The sequence below is a fragment of the Emys orbicularis genome, chromosome 3 (genome assembly GCF_028017835.1).
Source record: "Emys orbicularis isolate rEmyOrb1 chromosome 3, rEmyOrb1.hap1, whole genome shotgun sequence".
NCBI lineage: Eukaryota > Metazoa > Chordata > Testudines > Emydidae > Emys > Emys orbicularis.
Window position 1 is genome coordinate 114,279,130 of NC_088685.1, and position 25,449 is coordinate 114,304,578.

Consider the following 25,449-nt stretch of genomic DNA (forward strand, 5'->3'; position numbering starts at 1 on the left):
AATGTAAACACACTTGTTGGTCTTAGCGATTGGCTGAACAAGAAGTAGGACTGAGTGGACTTGTAGGCGCTATAAAGTTTTACATTGTTTTTTTTTTAGTGCAGTTATGTAACACAAAGCTACATTTGTAAGTTACACTTTCACGATAGAGATTGCACTTCAGTACTTGTATGAGGTGAATTGAAAAATACTATTCCTTTTATCATTTTTACAGTGCAAATATTTGTAATAAAAATCATAATATAAAGTGAGCACTGTAACTTTGTATTCTGTGTTGTAATAGAAATCAATATATTTGAAAATTTAGAAAAACATCCAAAAATATTGAATTAATTTCAATTGGTATTCTATTGTTTAACAGTGGGATTAATCACGATTAATTTTTTTGAGTTAATCGCATGAGTTAACTGCAATTAATCAACAGCTCTACTTAAAACAAATCTTTCTCCTTTTAATCATTTTGTTGAAGATATGTGCTTATGTAAAGCTTCTTCATTCCTACAGATTCATATCTATAGCAACAAATTGATGTCAGAGTCAGAATTCTTGGTTTGTTACAGGATCAAGAAAAATCTAGGTTGTTGAAAAATATTGCCTAAACACACACAAGTGCAGTGTTAGCACAAAGAATATAAAATAAACTGGAGTCAAAGTCACCATTCCAAATTTACCAGGTGTATTCTAGTTATCTAGTATTTTGATTATTTTAGTAACACTCCCAGGACTCTTCAGGAATGAACATGACTCAGACACCAAAGCACATACAATATCCCTTTCTGTAGGCTCATTATTATAGCCAAACGTTCATTTGAATTGTATGAAAAGCTAACTATGGAGCAATGGTCTCAAGTTGCAGTGGGGGAGGTCTAGGTTGGATATTAGGAAACACTATTTCACTAGGAGGGTGGTGAAGCACTGGAATGGGTTACCTACGGAGGTGGTGGAGTCTCCATCCTTAGAGGTTTTTAAGGCCTGGCTTGACAAAGCCTTGGCTGGAATGATTTAGTTGGGGTTGGTCCCACTTTGAGCTGGGGGGGGGGAGGAGGTTGGACTAAATAACCTCCTGAGATCTCTTCCAACCCTGATCTTATATGATTCTATGGAATAATTATAATGCTCTTATATTTATATAGCTCTGTTTATCCAGATGGAGCCCAAATACTTAACATGGTTTACTAGCTACTTCTACAAACTATACTATAGGAAATACTTTGACCACTGCTCAAAACAACCACATGTGCAGTGAGGCATGGTAAATATTTGCTACTACACAGCAGTGCACATAATCTCATGTGGCCTTTAGAGCTTTTACTGCTGAATTAGTTAAATCTGCTATTCTACATTTTTAAATAATGATCAAAATTTACCCAGCCAAGGAAGGTTTTCTTAAGGTATACTGTGTTATAAAATACCCTAATGTAGACAATCTTAGAGGGGACTCCTCTGCACAACAAATCTCATACTATGCATACGATATAATATGTACAAAAAGGAGTTAAGATACATAGACCCAATGTTTTTTGTTTAGCTGAAGAAGACAAGTTAGAATGAGCTCTTTTGCAGCAAAGGGAAGTCGGGGGAAGAAGGGGAGGGAGTGTCTATCTGTGTGTTTATATGGCCTGTTTCATAGTAGTATCTGAGTATTTTAAACATCTCTTCAGATAGGGAAATATTATCCCTATTGAGTCAATGAGGGACAGAATACATAACACCACTCCTCTTGTGCAGATGTTTTCCAGAATTTCTGGGTTTCTGTTATGGAAAGTCCACAACTCCCATGTGTGAAGATTTTCATGTCTTTGAAGAAGTTAAATTGAATTGCCTTTGACCAAAGAGTAGGAGTAATTTGTGCAGCCTAAAGGCTGAGAAAAGCTGAAAAACACTTCTTTACTGTAGTTTTCTGGCTATAATTTGCTTTGTTTTTAAAAATAAGATTCTGATTAATAGGGTATATAGGTATACCAAGAAATAAGTCTCTGATTACAAACCTACAATTAACTAATATTTCAGAGAATAGATTCAAGAGATTTGAGTTAGATTTATTTTGCAACATGGGTGAAACAATTGCCTCAATGTACTTTAATAATTGGGACTTATACTAGAATATACTTAATTGTTAAATCTGAGACTTTTTTTTCATGTGGAAAGAAAATTCTGAAGGATAAGACTGAGTGGTATTGTACCCTACAAGAGTAGGGAGCTCACACATGCGTCATCGGTGTGGGTGCAAAAAATGAACACTTTTATTTAATTTCAACAAAGATGACAAGTGAGAATGAGCTGTTTTTCAGCAAAGGGAAGCCGGGGAATTGAGGGGAAAGAGTCTGTCTATCTGCTTAGTGTATCATAGTAGTATCTGGGTATTCTAAACATTTCTTTTAGGTAGGCAAGTGGTATCCCTATTGAGGGCTTGTCTACCTGGTGCAATAGTCTGCAGTAACTGGAGTATAAATTGTAATGTGCAATAGCATGATGTGCACTAACTGGTCCATGTGGACCCTACTGACATGCACTAAAAGTTCCCCAGTACACACATTAATGCACACTAGGAAACTTTTAGTGCCCACCAGCAGGGTACACACATGCCAGTTAGTGCATGACATGCTAGTGTGTATTAGAATTTACGTGTCATCTAGTGCAGACAAGCCTTAAGTGATTTACCAAAGGTAACACATGAAGCTGGGAATTAAATCCAAATCCCCTGAGTTCCAGTCCTGTGCCTAAGACACAGCACCTTTCTGATAATAAGAAAGACAAAAGTGTGATAATTAATTGTTCTAGTAGCAGTTAGTTATAACTTGAGTATTTTAGTTGTATACTTGCTTTATAAATAGGCTGTATGTAATCACTTTTTTCTATAAATAAATGTTCACCATGTTCTTAATTTCATTTCTTCATTACAAGACTGATGGTTCTGAACAATATTAGAACAATTATAGTCCACCTCTACCTCAATATAACGCTGTCCTCGGGAGCCAAAAAATCTTACCGCGTTATAGGTGAAACCGCGTTATATCGAACTTAATTTGATCCACCAGAGTGCGCAGCCCCCCTTCCTCCCCCCGGAGCACTGCTTGACCGCGTTATATCCGAATTCGTGTTCTATCGGGGCGCATTATATCGGGGTAGAGATGTATAAAAAATCAGGTTTTGTTATGCAGCTCTATGAATCCCTAAATGAGTGGTTTTAAAAATCTATCAGTAGTATTGCTTGTGGTGATAAGAGAGAATTAATAGTTGTCTTATTTCTTTAGAAGAAACTTTTTGTGACAAGAAATTTATTTACTGTGTATGGAACGGCAGGCTCTTTAGATGCTCTGTGTTGTGTTAAAGGATTTACATTCTTTACAGTTGTAGGCTTTTAAATGTGTGTGAATGACTGTCAGAATTTGAGACAAGTTGAGGAATTGGACAGTTCACCTGTCACAAATGGTTTCACCTTTTTATTACTTTGTTTTACACTCCTGGTATCTTAATTTTGCAATGTTTGTGTCCATAAAAAGAGCAATTTTCTGTCTACGTATTGGTAGTGCACCACCCACTGTGACATCTAGCAATATCAACCTAATTGTTCCAGAAACTGATTTTTAATAAGGCTTGCTTTTTTAATATCAAAAAAACTTTTAAAAAAAGCTACTGGTACCTTGTCTTCTGCAAGGTAACCCACTGTTGGATCCTAGATGTTAGCTATGCTTGAGTTAGAAAAGCATCTTAACAACTGAAGTAATTTAAAGAACTCTCTAAAAGGCATTTATTTGGGACTACTTTTAGGTTTTCCTTAAATTTACAGTATTTAAATCTGTATTTAATGTGACTGGCATATTTTCAAACCTGCATTTTATGTGACTAACATAAAATATGTCAAAATTTGAATGACTGACAAATTATCCAGCCATACCTGTCACTCTCACAGTAGACCCTTGCTAATAGATTACTCTTATAATTCATTCCAATCTTTGCTCTTATGTGGGGAAAACACCATTTTAAATACAAGGTGCTGTAGTGAAATCTTCTTTTACTAGGACTTAATTACTTTATTTTGTTTAAAAAAAACAAAAACTATAATGTGTGTGCTGGTGTAGCCCTAGTCACTTGGAATTCCTCTTATCCTACAGGAAGCGAGTGTCTCTTCACCCCAAAGAGCAGAAAAGGATTAAAGTAGCCAAGACTACCTATTATATAATTAAGATTAAAATAAATGATTGAAATAAATGAACAAATTACATTGTACTGCATCATGTTTTCCTTTTTAACATACTAATTTGCAAAACTCAATATTTCACAATGATCCCCTCATTGGTGCAAATTATCAAGGTTCTACTATATTTTACCTAAGAAAACATTGTGCATATTGTATATAGACAATATATATATATATATATATATATATATATATATATATATATATATATATATATATATATATATATATATATATATATATATATAATACAATATATAATATATATATATATATATATATATATATATATATATATATATTGCTTGTTGTTTCCGTATTTTCATATGTTTGTTCCCCTAAATTTCAGAATATTTAAGCTGGCTTATTTAAAAAAAAATCTATACGTAATTGTAAAATCTTTTATCTTAATGTGGCATAATTATAAATTACATCTTCTGCCTTTTATATATGTCAAGATTATGATGACATTGAGAGAAAGTGGTGTACACTAAAGTTGTGTAAAACTCAGCTGTTTGCATGTACAGGGCTTTGTGTGAACGGTGTTTGTTGCCAGGGCTTTGTACAACCTCTCCCCACATCAGTTTTGGTCTAAACTTGGGGTTTGAACAAAGCCAAAAATGCAAACAAAATCCATAAGTTTTGTCAAGTTTCAGGCAAGATCTTAAGGATGGCATAAGCTTAAAAATTTGAGTCTGAATTTCAGTTCTCTCCTCCCCAAAAGTTAATGGGATTTTGGATGTGGGGATTTTGAGTCAGGCTCAACTCTAGTGGAAACACTGCTTAACGCAAGGTTTCAGTCATACAGAATTTGGATTAATTGCTTAGTACTGAAATTGGATGTAATAAATTGTGATGTATTAAACATTTGGAAAATGGCATCTGTTAATAAAAAGGCCAGCACTATCATATTTCTTTTAAAGATATATTTTATTTTTTCAGCAAAGATGTCCAGAAAGTTAAGTTTGCCAACTGAGCTAAAGCCTGATTTAGGTAAGTTCAAAAATAAAGGTTGACCCATATTGCAACTGTGTTTTATAGGAAGAGTAAATTTCCATAAAGTAAGAATCCTAAATTTGTGTTTAAATAGACATGTAAAATCTCAGTTGTTGTCAACCTAATGTCAGCACACAGATTTGTGCATAGTTGTTAAATTTTTATCTGAATTTTTTGAGGCTGCTGTAATTCTTGTTATGTCAGTTACCTTGTGATGTCAGGAATATTACAAGAGGAATATTACCAGAAAAATTTCATGTCTGTTTGGAACCACATAACATGGAAAAAACTGGAACACGAAGTTTTACAGACCTCACAGGAGATTTTAATTAAGATCCCATTCTGCAAACAGTTACACTTGTAGTTGACTACAAGTTTAAAGCTAATGTGTAGAGCTAAGTTGATGTATAACTGTTATAAGAAAATGTTATTTTACGATTTTGTGTCTTGAGACATAGTACAGTAATTTCACAGTAAACATTCTAGTTGTACTGCTTGCATATTAAAGTTTAGAAACACAAATGATCATTCCATTGCATAATTAAATCAGCTTAAAATAAGCATTTTTTTTCAGCACATTGTTACGTCTTACTTGAATGTTAAATCCACAAATATAGGTTTAATTTTATATCTGTCACAACAATCCTATTTTGCTCAGAAAAAGAAACTGGAGAATTCTTATATAATGCACACAAGAAAGGTACATGCAAATCAAAAGTCAAAGGGACAGAATTCAAGAAGTCATTTGCAACCCCCAGTTTCAGTGAGTTACCAGAATTTTGGTTAGCTTCTCTTACGCTTGGTAATGGGTCAATTCAATTTTATCTTCAATATGCAGCTCAGTTGGAGACAGTATAATTAAGGCACTTCTTTAAAAAAGAATTTCTGATGACTTTTAAGCTGATTTTCCTGATTTTTCAAAAATCCTTGTTAATGACAGAAAAAATTAATCTGTAGCTAATCACGTCTACAAATTATTAATTTGGGTGTTACAGGTATTTAAATGGAAAGACCCTTGGATTTGTTTTCTTCCCCAGTAAATATTAAAATCTGAAGAAGCATCTTTTTGAAGAGGGTGCTATGATCAGTAGCTGAAGTTAGCAGAACAAATGATTCATAGTGCATTACACATTATTTTCACTGGCTATCTGACTCTGTACCATATTTTCTTACTATAATGCAGAAAGTAGTAATTTTTCAAATAAAGCCCTAGGAGATTTTCTCAGTGGGGAAAACAATGTAGCCCATTAATGAAATGGCACATTATGCTGTGCTGTAATGCCTTTATGAATAATTTACATAAGTAAATTCTGTTGGTTAAATCTCAATCCTGCTAGTGCATAGAGTTGCCAACTGTATCTATGCACCAGTGAGGGCTTGAAACCAGCATAATCTAGGCCTAAACAAAGCCATAGTGTAAATTACACCATATTTTTAGTGATAAACTTGGTTTGCCTTTTAGTAAAAGCATTGGGAGATGCAAGCTGAAAGAGAATGATTTGTCAGGAATTTAAAAATCACATTGATGCTTGAGTACAGAAGAGAATCTCTAAAAATGTTGACCCCTCTGGTATTTACAATGTGTGCAGCTGATAACATGCAGACGCAGATGTTGGTAGCATTTCCATTGTAATATCCTATTTTTAAGGAGTCGCACAGTAAATTTGAATTAAATTAAAACAAAATTACTTTGTGCTTATGATTTGAATTCCCGTTTGTGGAGCTACTTTGTGTTCAACCTTCTTTTAGTCCAGGGATGACTGCCAGAAAAGCTTATCAATGTCACTTTCTATAGCACTCCAGAAGAAACTCTTCAACTACCCAGTTTCTTTGTTTTTGAGCATCACCACCAAAGAACCTTAGGTTTTTTAAGTGACCTATGCCAGAAGTTCAGGCTTATGTGAATAGCCAATGAGCCCTCCTTCCATCAATCTCCTAAAGTCGGAGAACATGACAAGCTATTTATCGCCATGGTATGTGGGTCCCTTTACAAGCTTAAACTGAGACGTTTGTCTCTTAGTAAGATAATAAAAGGCTTCTACTGTTTGATAAATGACTGCTGTCTTTTGTCCCACGCAAAAGATGAACACACACAATTACCATCCAGGACAATTATATAGTGGTTGTTGCAATTAGAATACAGCATGGAAAATGGGGTCAGTGGGCAGGAGAGGAAATGTAATTAGGGAAATATTTAGCAAAAGGAAGTAATCTATGGAGTGAAAGTTACTACATGCTTGATTTTTAAAGAACTATCTTTACAAAATATGCTAAAAAATCCTAACTATAGTTTATTTTGAAACTTTATACTGTATTTTGCAATGCTTTTTAATTAATGTAAACTTGTTTCAGATGTCAGAGACAACTCCTTCAGTCGATCCCGGAGTTCCAGTGTAACTAGCATCGATAAGGAATCCCGAGAAGCAATTTCTGCTCTTCATTTCTGTGAGACTTTCACACGGAAAGCAGATACATCACCTTCTCCATGTTTATGGGTCGGGACTACTCTGGGTACAGTGCTAGTCATTGTACTGAACCTACCCCCAGGAGGAGAACAAAGACTAATTCAGCCAGTAATTGTTTCTCCCAGTGGTATGTACAAGACAGGAGATTTGCTGCATAACGTAGCTGGTATTCTGTATTATTATTCTTGAGGGGGTTTTTAATGTGGTTTTGTTTTTTCTCAATTATGTAATACAGACGCCCCCCGACTTACGCAATCGTTCCATTCTGGAAAGCCTTGCATAACTCAAATTTTGCGTAAGTTGGAAACATATACCCATACGTTACACAAAAATTTCCGCAACTCAAAAATCCTATTTCTGGCTTATGGAACTTTTTCCGTAAGTGCGAATTTGCGTAAGTCAGGTCTTGCGTAGCCTGGGGAGTGTCTGTAATTCCATAAATAATTATACAATGCTCACTGTTTAGGTCAGGACAGTGTAGTGTTTTGGTATTCTAGAAAGTTGCTATGTCACTTGTGCGTTAGAGAGAACTGATTTGCAAAATTGCTAATCAGGTTAAGTCTGAACTGCAAGTTTACAACCTGGTATAGGAATATCAGGTAAATGGACTACTGTTTGTGTAGAAAGAATGACATTTGAGTAGCTCTACTGCAACACACACAGTGTTAACAGTATAACTAGAGGGAGACAGCAAGAGAAGAATATTGTTAGATGCCACAATCTTTTTATTCACCTACCTCTCATGAAGTTCATATTAGGGTTTCCCACTACAAAAAAGAATAAAAGTTGATTATGACTACATAGATTGGACCGGCTGGTACTATGTGCTAAGGACAAAATTCTTCTCTCAGACCCATGTGGCAGATTTCAGCTCTAATATTCTGCCTTCCCCCAATGCATAGAAACTATCATGACCTGCTCCTTCCTGGGCACACACCTTGTTCAACACCAGTGTCTTCGGGTCACTAGTATAGCCCTTTTGCCTGTCTCAGCATCCTCTCAGAACACTTGCCTGTGAATATCTGGCCTGACTGCTTTTCTTACCTCTATTTCAAGGGCCCTCTAGATCTCTTCAAAAAAAATCCTGATTGATTATGCCTTCGATTTACAGGTTAGAAAAAACAAAAACTTATATTTAATCTGAGTAAACATAACATAATAATAGCTTTCAGTAACCATTATAGTACTTACTCCCAGAAGGAAAACCTAATTTTATAAGAGCCCGGCAGTGCTCCCCTTCCTGATCAGTCTGGCTCCCTGGCCTTCTCTGTAATCCTGCTCTCTCCCCCATCACGAGCCAACTCACCACTCGTCAAATTCAGAATCCCAAAGTTCTGAAGGAGCAGTCTGGTTGGAACTTCTGTCCAGGAGTCCGAACTTCTGTGTCTCTGGGCACCCTCTGGCATATGTTCTTTTGGTCTTTGTCCGACAACATACCCCATCATATAGGTACACAAGCAACACTTATCCTATAACACCATCTCCTATCATACCATTTCAAGTTTACATAGTCCTTTCTCTATAGAAATCCAGTTCATTTAATGGTAGTTACACACAGATGTGCCTGAGGACTTCTGCCAACAAGCATGTTAGGGTGAATATGGTTTATCATGTGTAGTGCTGAATGTGGCTGGCCTGTGTTGATTGCTACATTGCATTCATCCGCTGTTCAGCAAACATGATTGTTGGCAACTATATTCAGACAAAGTAAAATTCTGTAATATAGACCAGGCTGTAGGCTGAATACAATGTCAGTCACTAGATCTGCAGTGTGGATCTAAGAGGAGAATTTTGACCTAAGTAAGCTTTCCTCTGTAGATGGCAAATCAAAATGTATCTAACTATATGTAAATAAAAATGACATTAGACAAAAGAAGCAGCACAGCACAAAGATGCCTCAGTTTTAACACATGCAGGAGACAGCAATTCAGTTAATAACAATGGTGGGTGAAAATCCTCTTCCCTGCTAAACAGACCTTATTTTGTAATTCCCCTTATCACAAAGCCAATGAGGGAAGATGCAAGAGAGCCTGCTCGCTTATACCTAAACATGTCTAATTCAAAGAAGGAAACACAGGTTGACACTTCTGACAGTTAATAGTATTCATCATAGATGATGATAAACACACAGTACAATTTATTGATGCTGTGTTTAGGAAAGCATTAATGCCTATGAGGAAAAGAGTGAAAGCTGTTTATTTTTAACATCTAAGTTTAAAACACATGGGTTCCAACTTGGTCCTCCTTTAAAAGCCTCAGCTATTTCTTAGCACTTTCTTGTCAGTCTCTCTGATTCAGGAAAACATCCCTTTTTAGGAAGGTCGATGTGCTTAATTTCAAGTATATGCTTAATTTCCATTGTAGTCAATGGGACATATACACACACTTAAACTTAAGTCCATGCTTAAATGCTTTCCTGAATAGGGATGGTCTTAAGCACAAGTTTAAATGTTTTTTGTTTTTTGTTTAAATTAAATTAACGAACATTTTGGCCAATTTGAGTTTTACTGTAGAAGAGACAGAAGGCAAATCTGAAGGTTTTGTTTGGAAGGATCTCTTTTATGTTTAAAAAAATTGGCAAAGACAATTAGTATGTAGTTTGGAAGACAATTCAGGAGAATTATTTTAGATATCATGTCAAATTCTATATCCTAGGAACCATTTTGAGGCTAAAAGGGGCAATCCTGAGAATGGCTTTTCTGGACACCACAGGATCTATAGTTCCACCAGCATATGAACCGTGGAGAGAACACAATGTTTCTGAAGACAAAGATGAAAAGGACAAATTGAAAAAACGGCGGCCTGTCTCAGTGTCCCCCTCCTCCTCTTCTCAGGAAATCAGTGAAAACCAATATGCAGTGATCTGTTCTGAAAAGCAAGCAAAAGTTATCTCACTGCCATCACAGAACTGTATTCATAAACAAAACATAACAGAGACTTCTTTTGTTCTTCGTGGAGATATAGTGGCATTGAGTAATAGTAGCTGCCTTGCATGTTTCTGTGCCAATGGACACATTATGACTTTTAGGTAAGATCTATTTAATCATAATTTAAACATTAAAAAGAGATAAATTATAGTTCCCTGCCACCTCCTACCCTGTCCCCCAATGCACCCTGTTTCCTCAATCCACAGAAAAAACAAAATATGTATTCAATGATGATGATAAACCTGTAGGAATAGTAACGTCTTGGGGGTGGGGGTAATTTGGCAGCTGGATGATAATGAACTTGAAATTTATTCCTATATGAATTGGGTTCAAGCTATAGTTCAGATGAATTGTTAACAAATAACATAGGCTAAACTCCTCTAAAGTAAAATATAAACTTGTATTATTTAAGTTTTCACATATGAAATCCATAGTTTACTTTACTGATTTCATGATGTGTTACAAAACTTGTGTAAAAACATTACATATTGAAAGCCAAAACCTGCTCTTCCTTATTCCTATCCCTTGTTTTGGTTTATTTTAAATTTATCTTTTTCCCTCAGTTTGTTCATTTATGTATGTATTGATTTTTTTTTTCTTTAATATTCTCAGGAATTACTTTCTTCCTAACAGTGCTCGTCATAGAGCCATAGAGTCATAGACTTTAAGGTCAGAAGGGACCATTATGATAGTCTAGTCTGACCTGCTGCACAACATGAAACATGGACTATTTATCTGTCTAAAGTATTGCACAGAAAAGAAAAAAAAAAAGCCAAAAGAACATTATTAAGGTCGCAAAGTCAAGCACTCAAGTTAGGAAATGCCAGAATTAAGGTTGCTCTTGTTACTTTAATTTAGTCCCCTGTGTATGTATGCATTATGATGCAGTCTTTAATCACATCTTTGATGACATTATTTATCTCAGCGTGTCTGTGCACACACAGCAAGTCACTCCCAATCCCTTTCTTTGTTTCCTCAAGGACTCCCAGTCCCAGTTCTCATACCCCAGCTCCCAGTCTTCTTGCCTAGACAGCCCCAGACTCTTCTCACAATCCCAACTCCCAATCCCAGTTTCCTTACTCCCACTATCCTACAGTTCTACTCTTCCCCTCCCCTAGGCTCCTTGTCCAATCTACTGAACACATTTACTCTCCCCCAGATCTGGCCCTTGCCCTCCTCAGCATTCAAATCAGGAAACTTCATCCACCTGCCTGGGCCCTGCAGGAGGAGCATTGAGCGCACAAGAGAGACAGGCTCCCTGCTTTCAATTCTGGTGCCCTGACCCAGTATACCACCCAGCCACCAGCAGCTCAAGATACAGTTGTGGGGAAAGTCCTGCTCAGTGCAGATAAAATCTTCATAGATCTTAGTGCAAAGGACTAGTAAGTCTCTGCTCAGGATGTGACACAAATTTTAAAAGGCTTATAAATTGGCTGATTTGGGGTAGATTTTTAATAATTATTAACCTAACTGGCTCTGTGGATGAGGGGAAAGCAGTGGATGTGTTATTCCTTGACTTTAGCAAAGCTTTTGATACGGTCTCCCACAGTATTCTTGACAGCAAGTTAAAGAAATATGGGCTGGATGAATGGACTATAAGGTGGATAGAAAGCTGGCTAGATTGTCGGGCTCAACGGGTAGTGATCAACGGCTCCATGTCTAGTTAGCAGCCAGTTTCAAGCGGAGTGCCCCAAGGGTCGGTCCTGGGGACGGTTTTGTTCAATATCTTCATTAATGATCTGGAGGATGCCGTGGACTGCACTCTCAGCAAGTTTTCAGATGACACTAAACTGGGAGGAGTGTTAGATACGCTGGAGGGTAGGGATAGGATACAGAGGGACCTAGACAAATTAGACAATTGGGTCAAAAGAAACCTGATGAGGTTCAACAAGGACAAGTGCAGAGTCCTGCACTTAGGACGGAAGAATCCCATTCACTGTTACAGACTAGGGACCGAGTGGCTAGGCAGCAGTTCTGCAGAAAAGGACCTAGGGGTTACAGTGGAGGAGAAGCTGGATATGAGTCAACAGTGTGCCCTTGTTGCCAAGAAGGCTAATGGTATTTTGGGTTGTATAAGTAGGGGCATTGCCAGCAGATCGAGGGACGTGATCGTTCCCCTCTATTGGACATTGGTGAGGCCTCACCTGGAGTACTGTGTCCAGTTTTGGGCCCCACACTACAAGAAGGATGTGGAAAAATTGGAAAGAGTCCAGTGGAGGGCAACAAAAATGATTAGGGGGCTGGAGCACATGAGTTATGAGGAGAGGCTGAGGGAACTGGGATTGTTTAGTCTGCAGAAGAGAAGAATGAGGGGGGATTTGATAGCTGCTTTCAACTACCTGAAAGGGGGTTCCAAAGAGGATGGATCTAGACTGTTCTCAGTGGTACCAGGTGACAGAACAAGGAGTAATGGTCTCAAGTTGCAGTGGGGGAGGTTTAGATTGGATATTAGGAAAAACTTTTTCCACTAGAAGGGTGGTGAAGCACTGGAATGGGTTACCTAGGGAGGTGGTGGAATCTCCTTCCTTAGAGGTTTTTAAGGTCAGGCTTGACAAAGCCCTGGCTGGGATGTTTTAGTTGGGATTAGGTCCTGCTTTGAGCAGGGGGTTGGACTAGATGACCTCCTGAGGTCCCTTCCAACCCTGATATTCTATGATTCTATGATTAATAACCTTTATTACAGGAGTGCATAAAGACCAACGAAGAGCGGGGCCCATTGTTCTAAACTCTGTGCTAGGCACTAGAGCGTCTCAAAGGGTACATCTACAGTGGATCTGGAGGTGTAATTTCCATCTCAGCTAGACATACCCATGCTAGTTCCAATTGAGCTAGCATACTAAAATTAACAGGGTATGCGCAGCTGCACAGGCAACAGGATGGGTTAGCTGCTCTGAGTACAATCCCGTCCAAGACCCTAGGTACGTACTTGAAGTAGCTAGCCCATCCTGCTGCCTGTGCAGCCATGGCTCCACTACTATTTTTAGCGCTAGCTCCATCAGAACTTGCATGGGTATGTCTGCCCAAGCTGTAAATTACACATCCAGCTCCAGTATAGACATACTCAAAGAGATGGCTGCCAGACTATTTTAACATGGGAAAAGAATACATTTTCCCTTAGCCTCATTCTCAGAAACTGTTGAACCATTTTGGCTGAACTAAAAAAAACCCAAAAAAACACACGGCCTGAGGCAGACACTTGGCACAGAAAATTTCAGCTGAAATGGTTAAAATTTGGCAAAGATATAAGTCAGTGGTTCCTCAGCCACGGGTACGTGTACCCTGGGTGTAGGCAGTGGTCTTCCAGGGGGTATTCAATTAATCTAGATCAGTGTTTCTAAACCTGGGGGTTGCAGCCCCCTGGGGAGTCACAGCATGGGTTTAGAGGGATCACAAGTGCAGGACCGGCATTAGGGGGTGACAAGCACAGCAATTGCCTGGGGCCCCACACCACAGAGTCCCCGCAAAGCTAAGTTACATGCTTCAGCCCCGCCACCTGGCGCTTGGGCTTCAGACAAGGCTCACAAATGAAAAACCAGCTCAAGTATAACACTGAAATGTATGTACAATATTTATATTCCAATGAATTTATTTTAAAAAGTGCTATGACACTTTTTTGTATTTTTATGCCTGATTTTGTAAGCAAGTAGTTTTTAAGTGAGGTGAAACTTGGGGTACGCAAGACCAATCCGACTCCTGAAAGAGGTACAGTAGTCTGGAAAAGTTAAGAACCACTAATACACGCAACTGAAAATAGGGTCTTATAATGGGAAGTGTCAGGCAACCAGCCCTGCCTATAATTATAACATACAGCCAAACAGTTCTCATAAGTCCTTCTAGGACTCTATAGTGTGAGGCAGATATTTCTTCAAGGACTTCTTAAAATAAGATTAAGGTAGATATACTCTGTCAAAAATCCTTAACTCCTAGCCTACAGAATCATAAGAACAAAATATCACTAGTCCTACATGCTTTCAAAATAAGAGTGCTGGTCATTTTGCAAGAAGAGAATTACTAAGGAGAAGTTTATTCTATTCATCTTATCATCCAGTCTTCTCCCAGTCACAAGATATAACTATTTCTAAATTAACAAATTCATCCAAAATGATGGCTAATTAAAATGTCAAAGAAAGTGATCATAAATATGTCATTTAACTTGAAATATTTAAAATAGATTGGCAAGATCTGGGACCGCTGGTCTGGTGGAAAGGATATGCAAGAGCCAGCAAGTCACATCTTGGATGATGCTACAAATGTTTGGCCTTGTGAGGCAGCTGCAGTGGACCTTGAAGCATGCAACACATGGCTTTTCACATCCCATTAGTATGACACAGTATGATATTCCGGTCTCAGTGGCCTGGTAGCAGACCAGGCACAATCTTCTTTAGGGAATAGATTTCCAAATGCCACCTGTTCACACTGTAGTGCAGAAACTGCTTGAACAACCACCTTCACCTATCTGAGTCTAATCTAAAGTCTAGCTCCATCTACATTCGTTGGGTAGCTGCTTTGACTTATCATTCATTGGTCAAAGGTAGCCCAATCATCATCAGGTTCATGCAGGGGCCCAGGGCTTGACACATTTTACCACCCTTTCCAATTAAAATGCCTCCTGTGTCATGGAATGTTAATATTGTCCTGACAAATTATTATGTTCCTTTTAAAACACTCAGTGATTATTTTCCTCATGGCAGAGACTTGAGCTTGCAGAGTGCATGAACTTCAGACTCTAGTAACTGATCCTCCTAGACCAAGCTTTACTAGGATAAGTTGGTGGTGCAGAGTCATCTTCAAAGTAGTGATGGAGCTCCACCTTACTGAGCATATTGACAGGACAACATTTTTCTCATATTCACATGCCCTGGCGAAGCCCTTCTCTAGGTCCATGATGTTATAAGTTCCTTCCATTCTAATGGAGCAGGCTAAATACCTCACACAAAGTCCACCCAATGTATTGCTTTGTTTGATATCTATCACTAAGATATCTGTGATTGACCTAGCTTGAAGCTGGAAAAACATGTTGGCTCAATTAACCTTAGAGCAACTTCCTCTTTGTCTTTAGTTATTTCTGTTTCAGATGCATGCAGGCCAGCCACTTCAACCCTGCACCATATATTTACAAAACAATACTGCTTGAATTCAGCCCCTACGGAGGAATCCTGCTCTGGTCTCTCTCCTGCAGAACCTATTTCTGAAGCAGGGCAGCCCAAACTCTCCACCTCCTTGATATGTTTCTTAAGATATGTCCCTTTAGTTGACTATGCTTTTGAAATTGTGTTTTCAACAGGCTGTCAGGTTTGATAAGCTTGATATTTTGAAGAGAGATCTCATATGAAGAAAAAACCTACTTGTACATGTTGTTGCTATTACCCTTTTTCTTGTTTGCTGCTAGTTATAGTTTCATTTTTGCCTTACATTTTTTTTGATCTCCAGGAGTTAGAATCCTACACAGCAGGTGTCTTTAGAGTAGGAGGAAACTACTTGGCATGTAATTCTTCAACTCTGAAGATAACCTCTTGCATGACTTTTGCTCTCTCACCCAAGTTTCTAACTTTAAGATGGTGGCCTGTCTTTGTCTGCGTTGAGTAATTAATCCTTTCAGTCATTTTATTTATGATTGGCTAACTTATTTCAGGGGGTGGGGTTACAGGAAAGCAATGCTTCCCAATAACATAAAAAGCTGACTGAAAAGTTCCAAGGATGATGTTTACAGCCCAGAGGTTGTATGTGATCACCAGTACGGGGCATGGTTTATGGTCTAGCCCATTATTGCTGCCTTGGTTCTAGTGAGGCCAAGAAGTGAGAATCCTGCAAGGTTATATATTTAAAAAAAAAAAAAAGTACAAGGTAGGTAAGCTTTGTTTTCTCTTGAACTGCAACCAAATTAGGGAAAAGGGGAGACTAGTTCACACCAAGATGGTAGAAATCTTTTTGAGAGTACTTTCCATGCCCATTTCCCTATGAATAGAATAGATGCTCTAAAAAAAATTACACAATGAAATAAAGTCTCTTCTAGTGAAACTCTAATTCTTCCAAAAGTGACCTATTTTGAATTTTTGAATTCTCTATTAATATGGAAGGGCAGTAAAATTTTGTGCTAGAAATTAATTGTTCAATGCTACTTTAAATTTTAGGCAATAAACTTTTGTACTACCGAGGGGGGGGGGTTAGGTCTAAAATCAAGGAGCTACCTGGTTCACTACATGTTGTGTTTATCACTGAGGTTTCATGCCCCCACTGAATTATACTTACCAGTCTACTGCAGTACTGTTAGTAATGTGATTAAAAAGGATAAGAAAAAGAAGAATAGTGTACTATAGTTTGTAAATATAAGTTGAGAAACTGAACAATAATAATAAAGGTAGTCCTCCTTAATTTAAATGATCTTTTAATTCTCTTCTCAAGTTTGCCAAGTTTAAGGCCATTGTTGGATGTATATTACCTGCCACTTACCAACATGCGGATAGCCAGAACATTCTGCTTCACCAACAATGGACAGGCATCGTATCTTGTCTCACCTACAGAAATCCAGAGAATCACATACAGTCAAGAAACTTGTGAAAACCTACAGGTAAAGATTATACTGTTAATACTGTTGTTTCTTCATAAGTAGGTATCCTCTACAGGTCCCTGATCTTAATTCTTGATAATCACATGGTAGATTAAAACCCCTTCTAAAGAAGCTATGGTGCACTGGAGGGCTTTACAGTATATAACACATCATGATCTCTCGTGCTTCAGTTCCCTTTCTCCCAAATGGTGGTGTGAAACATCCCTTGTACATCTGTGGGGCAGTCTTTTCCTTTTTTTGTCAGTCATGTTCCATGTGAAACTTCCTTGATAATTCTTGCAGGTAAGGACTTCAAAATTCCTCCAGTCAAAATGGTAGTAATCAAAGATGCATGCTGCCAGAGGCAGGGAGCACAAACTCAAGGCATTTTGATTGACGCATTATGTTGCAGAAATTTCAGAGACGAATGAGATTCTCATCTCTTTTTTGGCCTCATATGACAAATAAAAGGCCCAGAGCAGCATAAAGGGACTCCACAAGCGCCAGTTCTGGATGAGGAAGAATTCCCACAGTGTTGGAACTGTGGAAGATGCACATGCAACAAGCAACATGTTGCAGGATTAGGTCATTATCCTTTTTTTGGAAAAGTACTGTGGGATCTTCAACATCAGTGCATAGTTGGAAGCATGTAAGCATATGAGCCTAATTCTTAGTCCACTTAGTCATCTGTTCTGGGTTTATAACTCTCATAAGAATAATTTAGATAAAAATGGAACTGACCATTAAATACCAGGATGTGTTGTATACTGTGTATGCTTCAGTGTGTTTGTTGGCTACCTTGTGAATATCATGTAAGCATCTTGGGTGAGATTTTCAAAAGCAGTCAGCATTGTCCTGACTCTGCTCCTATTGAAGTTAGTGAAAGTTTAACTGCTAATTTCAATGGGAGAATAGTTAAGGAGCACCAAGTGTACCTGAAAGTTCCGCCATTATGTCTACTTCCCACAAAAGGGATGGGACCAAAGAGTGGGGATCTAGAGAGGACCCAGCATCTCAGAACTTCGATCAAAGGTAAGGGTGTTTTCATATACCTTTATGCCACTAAGTGCAAATTTTAATATCACTGTAGAAACAGAAATTCTGGGATAGAAACGACAAGAAATCTAGCCTCTGACATCCATCAGGAATGTGTGCACTGTACATCTTCTTATACTATTACATACCTATCTATTTTAGAGTTAAGTTCATGAGAACTGTTGCTCCCATGCTGTTGGATCAGTTTTTTTCCATGCTCATGAGCCTCTGTGTGAAATAGAGCCAAATGAGAAAAATGTCCCTGAAAGGATAACATTTTGCAGGAGTTTTCAAGTAACACAATAGGGGTAAAATCTTGGCCTTATTGAAGTCAATGACAAAACTCCCATTCACTTTAGTGAGGCCAGGATTTCATCCTAGAATTCCAAAAAGTGAATCCATGAGTATCCAATCGCTGTCCATCCTAATGTTCTCTCATTTTAAAAATTCCAGAAGTAAGACAGCTTTTCAGCCACAGTTGTAAGTCAAAAGAAAAGAAGCTGAGTGTTTGTTTTAATTGAACCTGATTTACATGTTCTTGAATTTGTATGTTTTGCATATTAGAAGTCAGAAAAAAAAATCATAAAGGCAGCTCATTATATAATGAAGACATGGTGCCACAATGAAATATTAGATAGCCACAGACTTGTGTATCAGAAGCTATGGAAATGACTTGATGTCTTGAAATTATCCAATATTTAAAAATTAGGCAAAATAACATGAACTACACATAAGTTGGGACATAAACGGGACATGTTAATGTTCCACGTGGTAAATGTAGTTTCACCAGGAAAATAGTTAGTGTTGCCCAATTTTTAGTTGGGGGAAGACATGGCTATTCTCAAATATTACTTTTCAAGTACTCCTGTATTACAAGCTCAAACTATTATTTAGCAGATGACTTTGAAGAGTTTCCTGATCTGTTTTTGACTTCTATTCAGGCATATTGCCAAACCTAGAAGATAAAATTGTTCTGAATATTTGCTGAAAAGTTCTGTCCTAGTGTGAATATGTTGCATTATGAAATTGCAAACCCTAAAGGCAGATGGTTAAAGTGAAAATGGACTACAGTAATCTTGTGTTTTTATAAGAGTCTTAAAAAGGAAATACGTTGTTGCTAGCAATAATTTTTTTTTTTTTCATTACAAAGGAAATGTTGGGTGAGCTCTTCACTCCAGTAGAAACACCAGAAGCCCCAAATAGGGGTTTCTTTAAAGGCCTGTTTGGAGGTGGTGCACAGTCACTCGACAGAGAAGAACTCTGTAAGTTCATTTCTTTTATTCTGAAAAGTATTTCCACATGAGGAAAGTGGTGAACCGTGCAGAATGTATTTAAATATTCTGTACAAATTGTACATTAAAAGAAGATAAAGTTGCAAAGAGAAGCACTCGGAAACTAGGAAATAAGATTTCCTGTGCAAACATAACTCTCTTATTTATATGCAACATAATGAAATCCTTAAGTACGAGACCACATATTGTTTTCCACTGAATCTTCTGCCTCATTTATGCAGGGGTTGGATGGTGCAATAAATAAAACAGCTGATACATAATTATATTCATCATCGCCATGCATATGTGGCCTCATACCTGATTCACTGAGCACCATCCTCCCACTGTACTGAATACTCAAATATGGGAGGGAAGTTGTAAATAATGAAGCGGACAGGTCAGTAATACAGAAAGATCTGGATCACATTTTAATATGGCCAAATGTTAAGTTATAAATCTAAAAACAAAGAATGTAGACCATACTTACAAAATAGGCAACTTTATCCTGGGAAGCAGTGACTCCGGTGGGAAAAAAACCAACCACCTTGGGATCCTAGTGGTGAATCAGCTGAACATGAGTTCCCGATGCAATGCTGACCACAAGGGCTAATGTGATCCTTAGATATATAAACAGGGGAACATTGAGTAGGAGTAGGGAATGATATAGTCACATCTCTGTTTGGCACTAATGCAATCACTACTGGAATACTGTGTCTAGTTTTAATGTCTATAATTCAAGGATGCTGATTATTAGATTTCAGAATTTGGATATTAGAATTCAGAGAAGAACCACAAGAATGATTAAAGGTTTAGAAGACAGGCTTTATAGTGATAGACTCAGGGAGTTCAAATTATTTAGCTTAACAGAGAAGGTTAAGCTGAGAATTGATTACATTCTGTAAGTACCTTCATGGGGAACAGAAATTTGATAATGAGCTGTTCAGTCTAGCAGTCAAAAATGTAACAATATCCAATGGCTGGAAATTGAAACTATACAAATTCAGGTAGAAATAAGGCATAATTTTTTAACAGTGAGGACAATATCCATTGAAACAATTGACCAAGGGTCTTGGTGATTCTCCATCACTGGAAATTTTTAAATCAAGATTGGATGTTTCTCTAAAAGATCTGCTGTATTTCAAACAGTAACTAATTCACGAAGTCCTATGGACTGTGTTGTACACCTTTTTCTTTCTGAGCTATCCCCCCTTTCCCTCTTTCCCTCCCCCCCCCCCAAACATGCTATAAAAACTCCATGGCCCAGCTGTGCCACAACAACAGTTTTTCTGCATATGAAAGCCAGGGCGGCATTAGGGGGTAGCAAGCAGGGCAATTTCCCAGGGTCCCACACCACAGGGAGCACTGCAAAGCTAAGTTGTTCAGGCTTTGGCTTCAGCCCTGGGTGGTGGGGCTGGGGGACCCAGGCTGTGGTCCCGTGCAGTAGGGCTTAGGCTTTCTACCCTGGGCCTAGCAAGTCTAATGCCGGCCATGCTTGGCGGCCACCCTGAAACCTGCTCGCAGCCCCCCAGAGCCATGGTTGAGAACCACTGTTGTACAGGGCATCAGACTAGATGACCACAGTGCTTCCTTCTGGCTTTATAATCTATGAATGAGGCTGAGGTCAGGACCACCTCTTTATTCATTCACACCATCTAACTTCTACTACAGTGAATGAGGCAGGAGTTCTCTGTGCTTCATTCATTACATATCTCTGTCTCACCACTCAACTTGTTCACTGAAAGAGGCAGAGATGGTGTGGGGCAGTGGGGGGGAGCCATGACCATGTAATTAAAAACTGTATTGTGATACACATGTACAAGGATGTATAATTAAGAATGTGCGGGACACATTTTTTTTTTCGTTTCAAATTTTCCCCCCCAGTACTTCAATTTTCAACCTTACTAGTCTTTTACTGCAATTTTTATAGAGACTTTTAAGAGGGGAGGGATTGTTTGTAGTTGCTTGAAGAAAAACTAATTCCATCATTCATGTACAACTACTTACTAGGCAGCACTGTAAAGCTCTTTATAATGGATATGCAATCAGAGGTAGGAGTGTTTGTCTCTTTCCATATGCACTGTTAATTATTGTATTGAATCAAGGCTCTTTGAGATTCCTACTTTTTTTATGCATTATCGAAGTCCATTACCACATGCATCTATATCTTAAAAACTAAATTGATCTTAACTTTCTCATCCACGCATGAGCATATTTCATGTATTGAATGTTGAGAGATCATCTTTTGGGTTGACATTTCCATTCACACTTATGCATAGTCCCAGTAGAATGTTTGCAGATCATTTATCACATAACAAAAACCAGTATTTTCATAATGAATGTTTATTAAACCATTGTAACACAACTAAGGAAAACAATTTTCACCAGGCCACAGAAGAGCATATTTGTAAGATAGGGATTACATCCTTGCCATATTTCAAGTCTTTTCAATTTTCCACTGAAACTGTAGACCGGGGCGGGCAAACTTTTTGGCCTGAGGGCTGCATTGGGTTTTGGAAATCGTATGGAGGGCCAGTTAGGGGAGGGGGGCGTCCCCCTCCCCGCTTCTTGCCCCCTGACGGCCCATCCCTGGGACCCCTGCTCCATCCAACCCCCCCCACTCCCTGTCCCCTGACCGACCCTGGAACCCCTGCCCCTGACTGCCCCCTGCCGCCCCATCCAACCCCCCCCCGGACCTCTGCCCCATCCAACCACCCCTTTTCCCTATCCCCTGACTGCCCCCGGAACCCCTGCCCCCTGCTGCCCCATTCAACCCCCCTGTTCCCTGCCTTCTGACCACCCTGACCCCTATCCACACCCCCGCCCCCTGACCACCACCCTGAACTCCCCTGCCCTCTATCCAACCTCCCTGTCCCCTTACCGTGCTTCCTGGAGCACCAGTGGCTGGCGGCGCTACAGCCATGCACCGCGCAGCACAGAGCACCAGGACAGGCCAGGCTCTGCAGCTGCATTGCCCCAGGAGCTCGCCGCCCTGCCACCCAGAGGATTGCACCGGTGGCAAGGCAAGCTGCGGCTGCGGGGGAGGGGGAACAGCAGGGGAGGGGCCAGGGGCTAGCCTCCCGGGGCAGGAGCTCAGGGGCCGAGCAGGAGGGTCCCGCGGGCTGGATGTGGCCTGTGGGCCGTAGTTTGCCCACCTCTACTCTAGACCTATCTCTAAAAATGTCCACAAGTGTGTTTTGTTTTGTTACTTTATAACTGCAAATGTTTGTGTTTTCACTCACGCTTTTCTCAAAAACAGCAAACCTGTCTTGGCTCAAATTTCTGAATGAAACGTAAAAGTTTGACAAAGTTATAGAAGTATCTGAAAATGTCTCCAGAATAGTAGTTTTTAACTATAGGCCTCACTACAGGTTCCACTTGTAATCTAAATGAAACAATTCATTGATGCCATTCTTTTGATAAGCACTCAGTAATATAATTCTATATTGTTAAATGGAATGAGAACCATTCTGTATGGAAATATAAAATCTGACCAGAAAATCTCAAGATATTGCAACAACGCTTTCAACCTGAAATGTGCATATTCTGATCGCAGTAAGAATAAACTGAAATGGAAATTTTAAAAAAAAATGCTCCAGAAATTACGAGTAATTTTTTTTCTTTTTGATATCTGACACCATTTTGTTTTCTTAAGCTAAGACTTAAACAGATTATTATAAAAAATTATTTTTCTCTGATTAACTGACCTCACAAATATCAAATAATCAGTATGATTTTTAGTCAGGTCTGCCATTAGTTATTTGGTGTCCTAAGTGAAAAATAATTTGGCCCCTCTTTTGGCTAATGAAAAAAGTAGTAATTTTACAGTAGCATATGATGTGAGGTTAATAGAATTTTTTAAACAGTAGTATTTATTGTTTTAGGCAAACAGAACGACTAAATGGATAATCATTTTGAGTTAAATTCCTATTTTTTTCTGCTTTGAAGTTGGAGTTAAACAGTGTCTAATGTTACCTCTGAAAAGTTAATCAGTTTATAGGAAGCCTTATTTTTCTGTTTTGGGTATCTTGTTCCTTGAATATATATAGTTGGAGAATCAGCATCTGGAAAGGCATCAAGAAGTCTTGCTCAGCATATCCCAGGGCCTGGTGGTATTGAAGGTGTTAAAGGATCAGCATCTGGAGTAATTGGTGAACTAGCACGAGCCAGGATTGCACTAGATGAAAGAGGGCAGAAACTAGGAGAATTGGACGAAAGAACAGCTGCTATGCTAAGTAGTGCTGATTCTTTCTCTAAACATGCTCATGAGGTGAGTCCTTTTAGTGCATCAACATGTTACTATATCAGAGTTGTGTAAGATGTGCAATTAACTTTATATTCACTGAAAAAGAGAAATGTGCAAGAAATGGGAATCAATATGATTAATACTTAACACTTCCTTTGTCTTCCTATGGCGCATCACGTTTTTCCCTAATGGTTAAGCTGACAATGTCTGCTGTTAAAGTAACCAGCCTCACCATATAGGAATTTTTTACAGAACTGAACTGTGCCTATCTGGCATGTGTCATGGTGGATACTGCAGGTTAGTTTCCATTGTTAAAGGAATTCATGTCATGGAGTCGAGTATCTTAACTGTACTTTATTTACATTATGTACATGTTCTATTTACACTATGCACATGAGCCCCGAGGACCTTAACTGCAGATTGACCAACTGCATACAAACAATTGCAGAAATCCCAGTTTGATCATTCTGAGCAGCCACCGGGAACAGATACCCTCATTGCTGGCCCTCCAGATCTCTGCCTGTCTTGCTACCTGCCACTGAACTTTCCTGTCCTTGTTGAGTTGTCACCCTCACAATCAGGAGCCAGAAAGGCAGCAGCATATTCACCCTTAGCAGATTTGTGATGTAATCTGCTGATATTATTGTTGAAGAAATTCATCACAATGTTAAAAAGCTTTGTGAGATAATGAAAAATAAAGAACTGATTGTCTTTTATGTAATTGTATCTCTGCATGTCTGTGGCACTGTATGGAAATGTTAATCGTATTTATATCTTTACTTTTTTGTTTATTTTTAGATGATGATGAAGCACAAAGATAAGAAGTGGTACCAGTTCTGACAACCTGCATCCAAATAGATCAATTTAACTTTATCTTGAGGAGGAAAAATGTCCTTTTTTTTTCTTTTAATTAATTTCTGCAGGACCATTGGAGTTGGAGGAGTATTCACTGTCTATTGGATGGTGTTGTTTCCTAGCACAAATCATACAGTTTTACCTCAGTCATATGGCTTTAACTGAGGAGCATTATATTTAAAACAGACACACACAAAAACTTGAGTGTTTGTCGTAGCCGTGGGTTTGCTCAGAGCTTGGGAACAGAGCAGGTGACACAGGACACTTGGAGAAGAGAGGCAAAGGGGAAAAGATGCAAGATGGGCAGTGGCAATGCAGGATCAAGCCTGTGTTAATATGTCATATGCCAAAAGTTTCTGTTGTAACTGCTGCCAATGTTTCACCCTCCTGTGAGGAGAGGCAATAAATCAGGGGTCCAAGAGCTGAAATAAAGTTGTGTTTGTCTTACTGAACTATAAATAGCTGACTTCACCTACCCTCCTTTCCATTATTACTGAAGAAGAGTTATACTCTGTTTGCTACCATCTCTTTGATCAGACAAGCTGGAAGTCTGAAAGATCCATATTGAAAATGTATATACAGTTGACCTGTTCATAGTCTCTTCTAGGACCCCTGATCTAGTATTCTTGTATTCACATCATATTCTGTCAAGTGCAAAACAAAAGGATAAAACATTTTTGCATTAAAAAAAAATCAAGTGAATAACATGACTGAATTGCGTTTCATGCTAGGAGTTTTCATTTGTGTTATGGCTGTGCGAAGTGAAAAGTGAAAACATCTCCATTGTGGTGAGAAGAATACTTCAGTGTCTTTTATGTGTCTTCTTGCATTCAGCTAAATCTTTCCCACTCCCCCTCCAGCCCCCCTCACCCACCCAACCCAAAAAATAACCAACTAGTTATTGGGTCA

At 38.6% G+C, this 25,449-nt stretch overlaps 1 protein-coding gene across 4 annotated transcripts in view; it reads left to right on the forward strand.

Annotated features, from left to right (window-relative positions):
• The window catches only part of STXBP5 (syntaxin binding protein 5), a 179,381-nt gene extending 154,176 nt beyond the window's left edge, over positions 1–25,205 (forward strand). For 3 of the 4 annotated variants that reach the window (XM_065400761.1, XM_065400762.1, XM_065400763.1), the window contains 7 exons: positions 5,144–5,194; positions 7,550–7,789; positions 10,318–10,690; positions 16,992–17,157; positions 19,322–19,433; positions 23,489–23,709; positions 24,484–25,205. In XM_065400761.1, coding sequence (XP_065256833.1) covers positions 5,144–5,194; positions 7,550–7,789; positions 10,318–10,690; positions 16,992–17,157; positions 19,322–19,433; positions 23,489–23,709; positions 24,484–24,525 — 1,205 coding nt within the window. In that variant the 3' untranslated portion in view covers positions 24,526–25,205. The remainder of the gene's footprint in view (positions 1–5,143; positions 5,195–7,549; positions 7,790–10,317; positions 10,691–16,991; positions 17,158–19,321; positions 19,434–23,488; positions 23,710–24,483) is intronic. The other variant, XM_065400764.1, reaches the window with a different exon arrangement.
• The last annotated feature ends 244 nt before the right edge of the window (positions 25,206–25,449 follow it).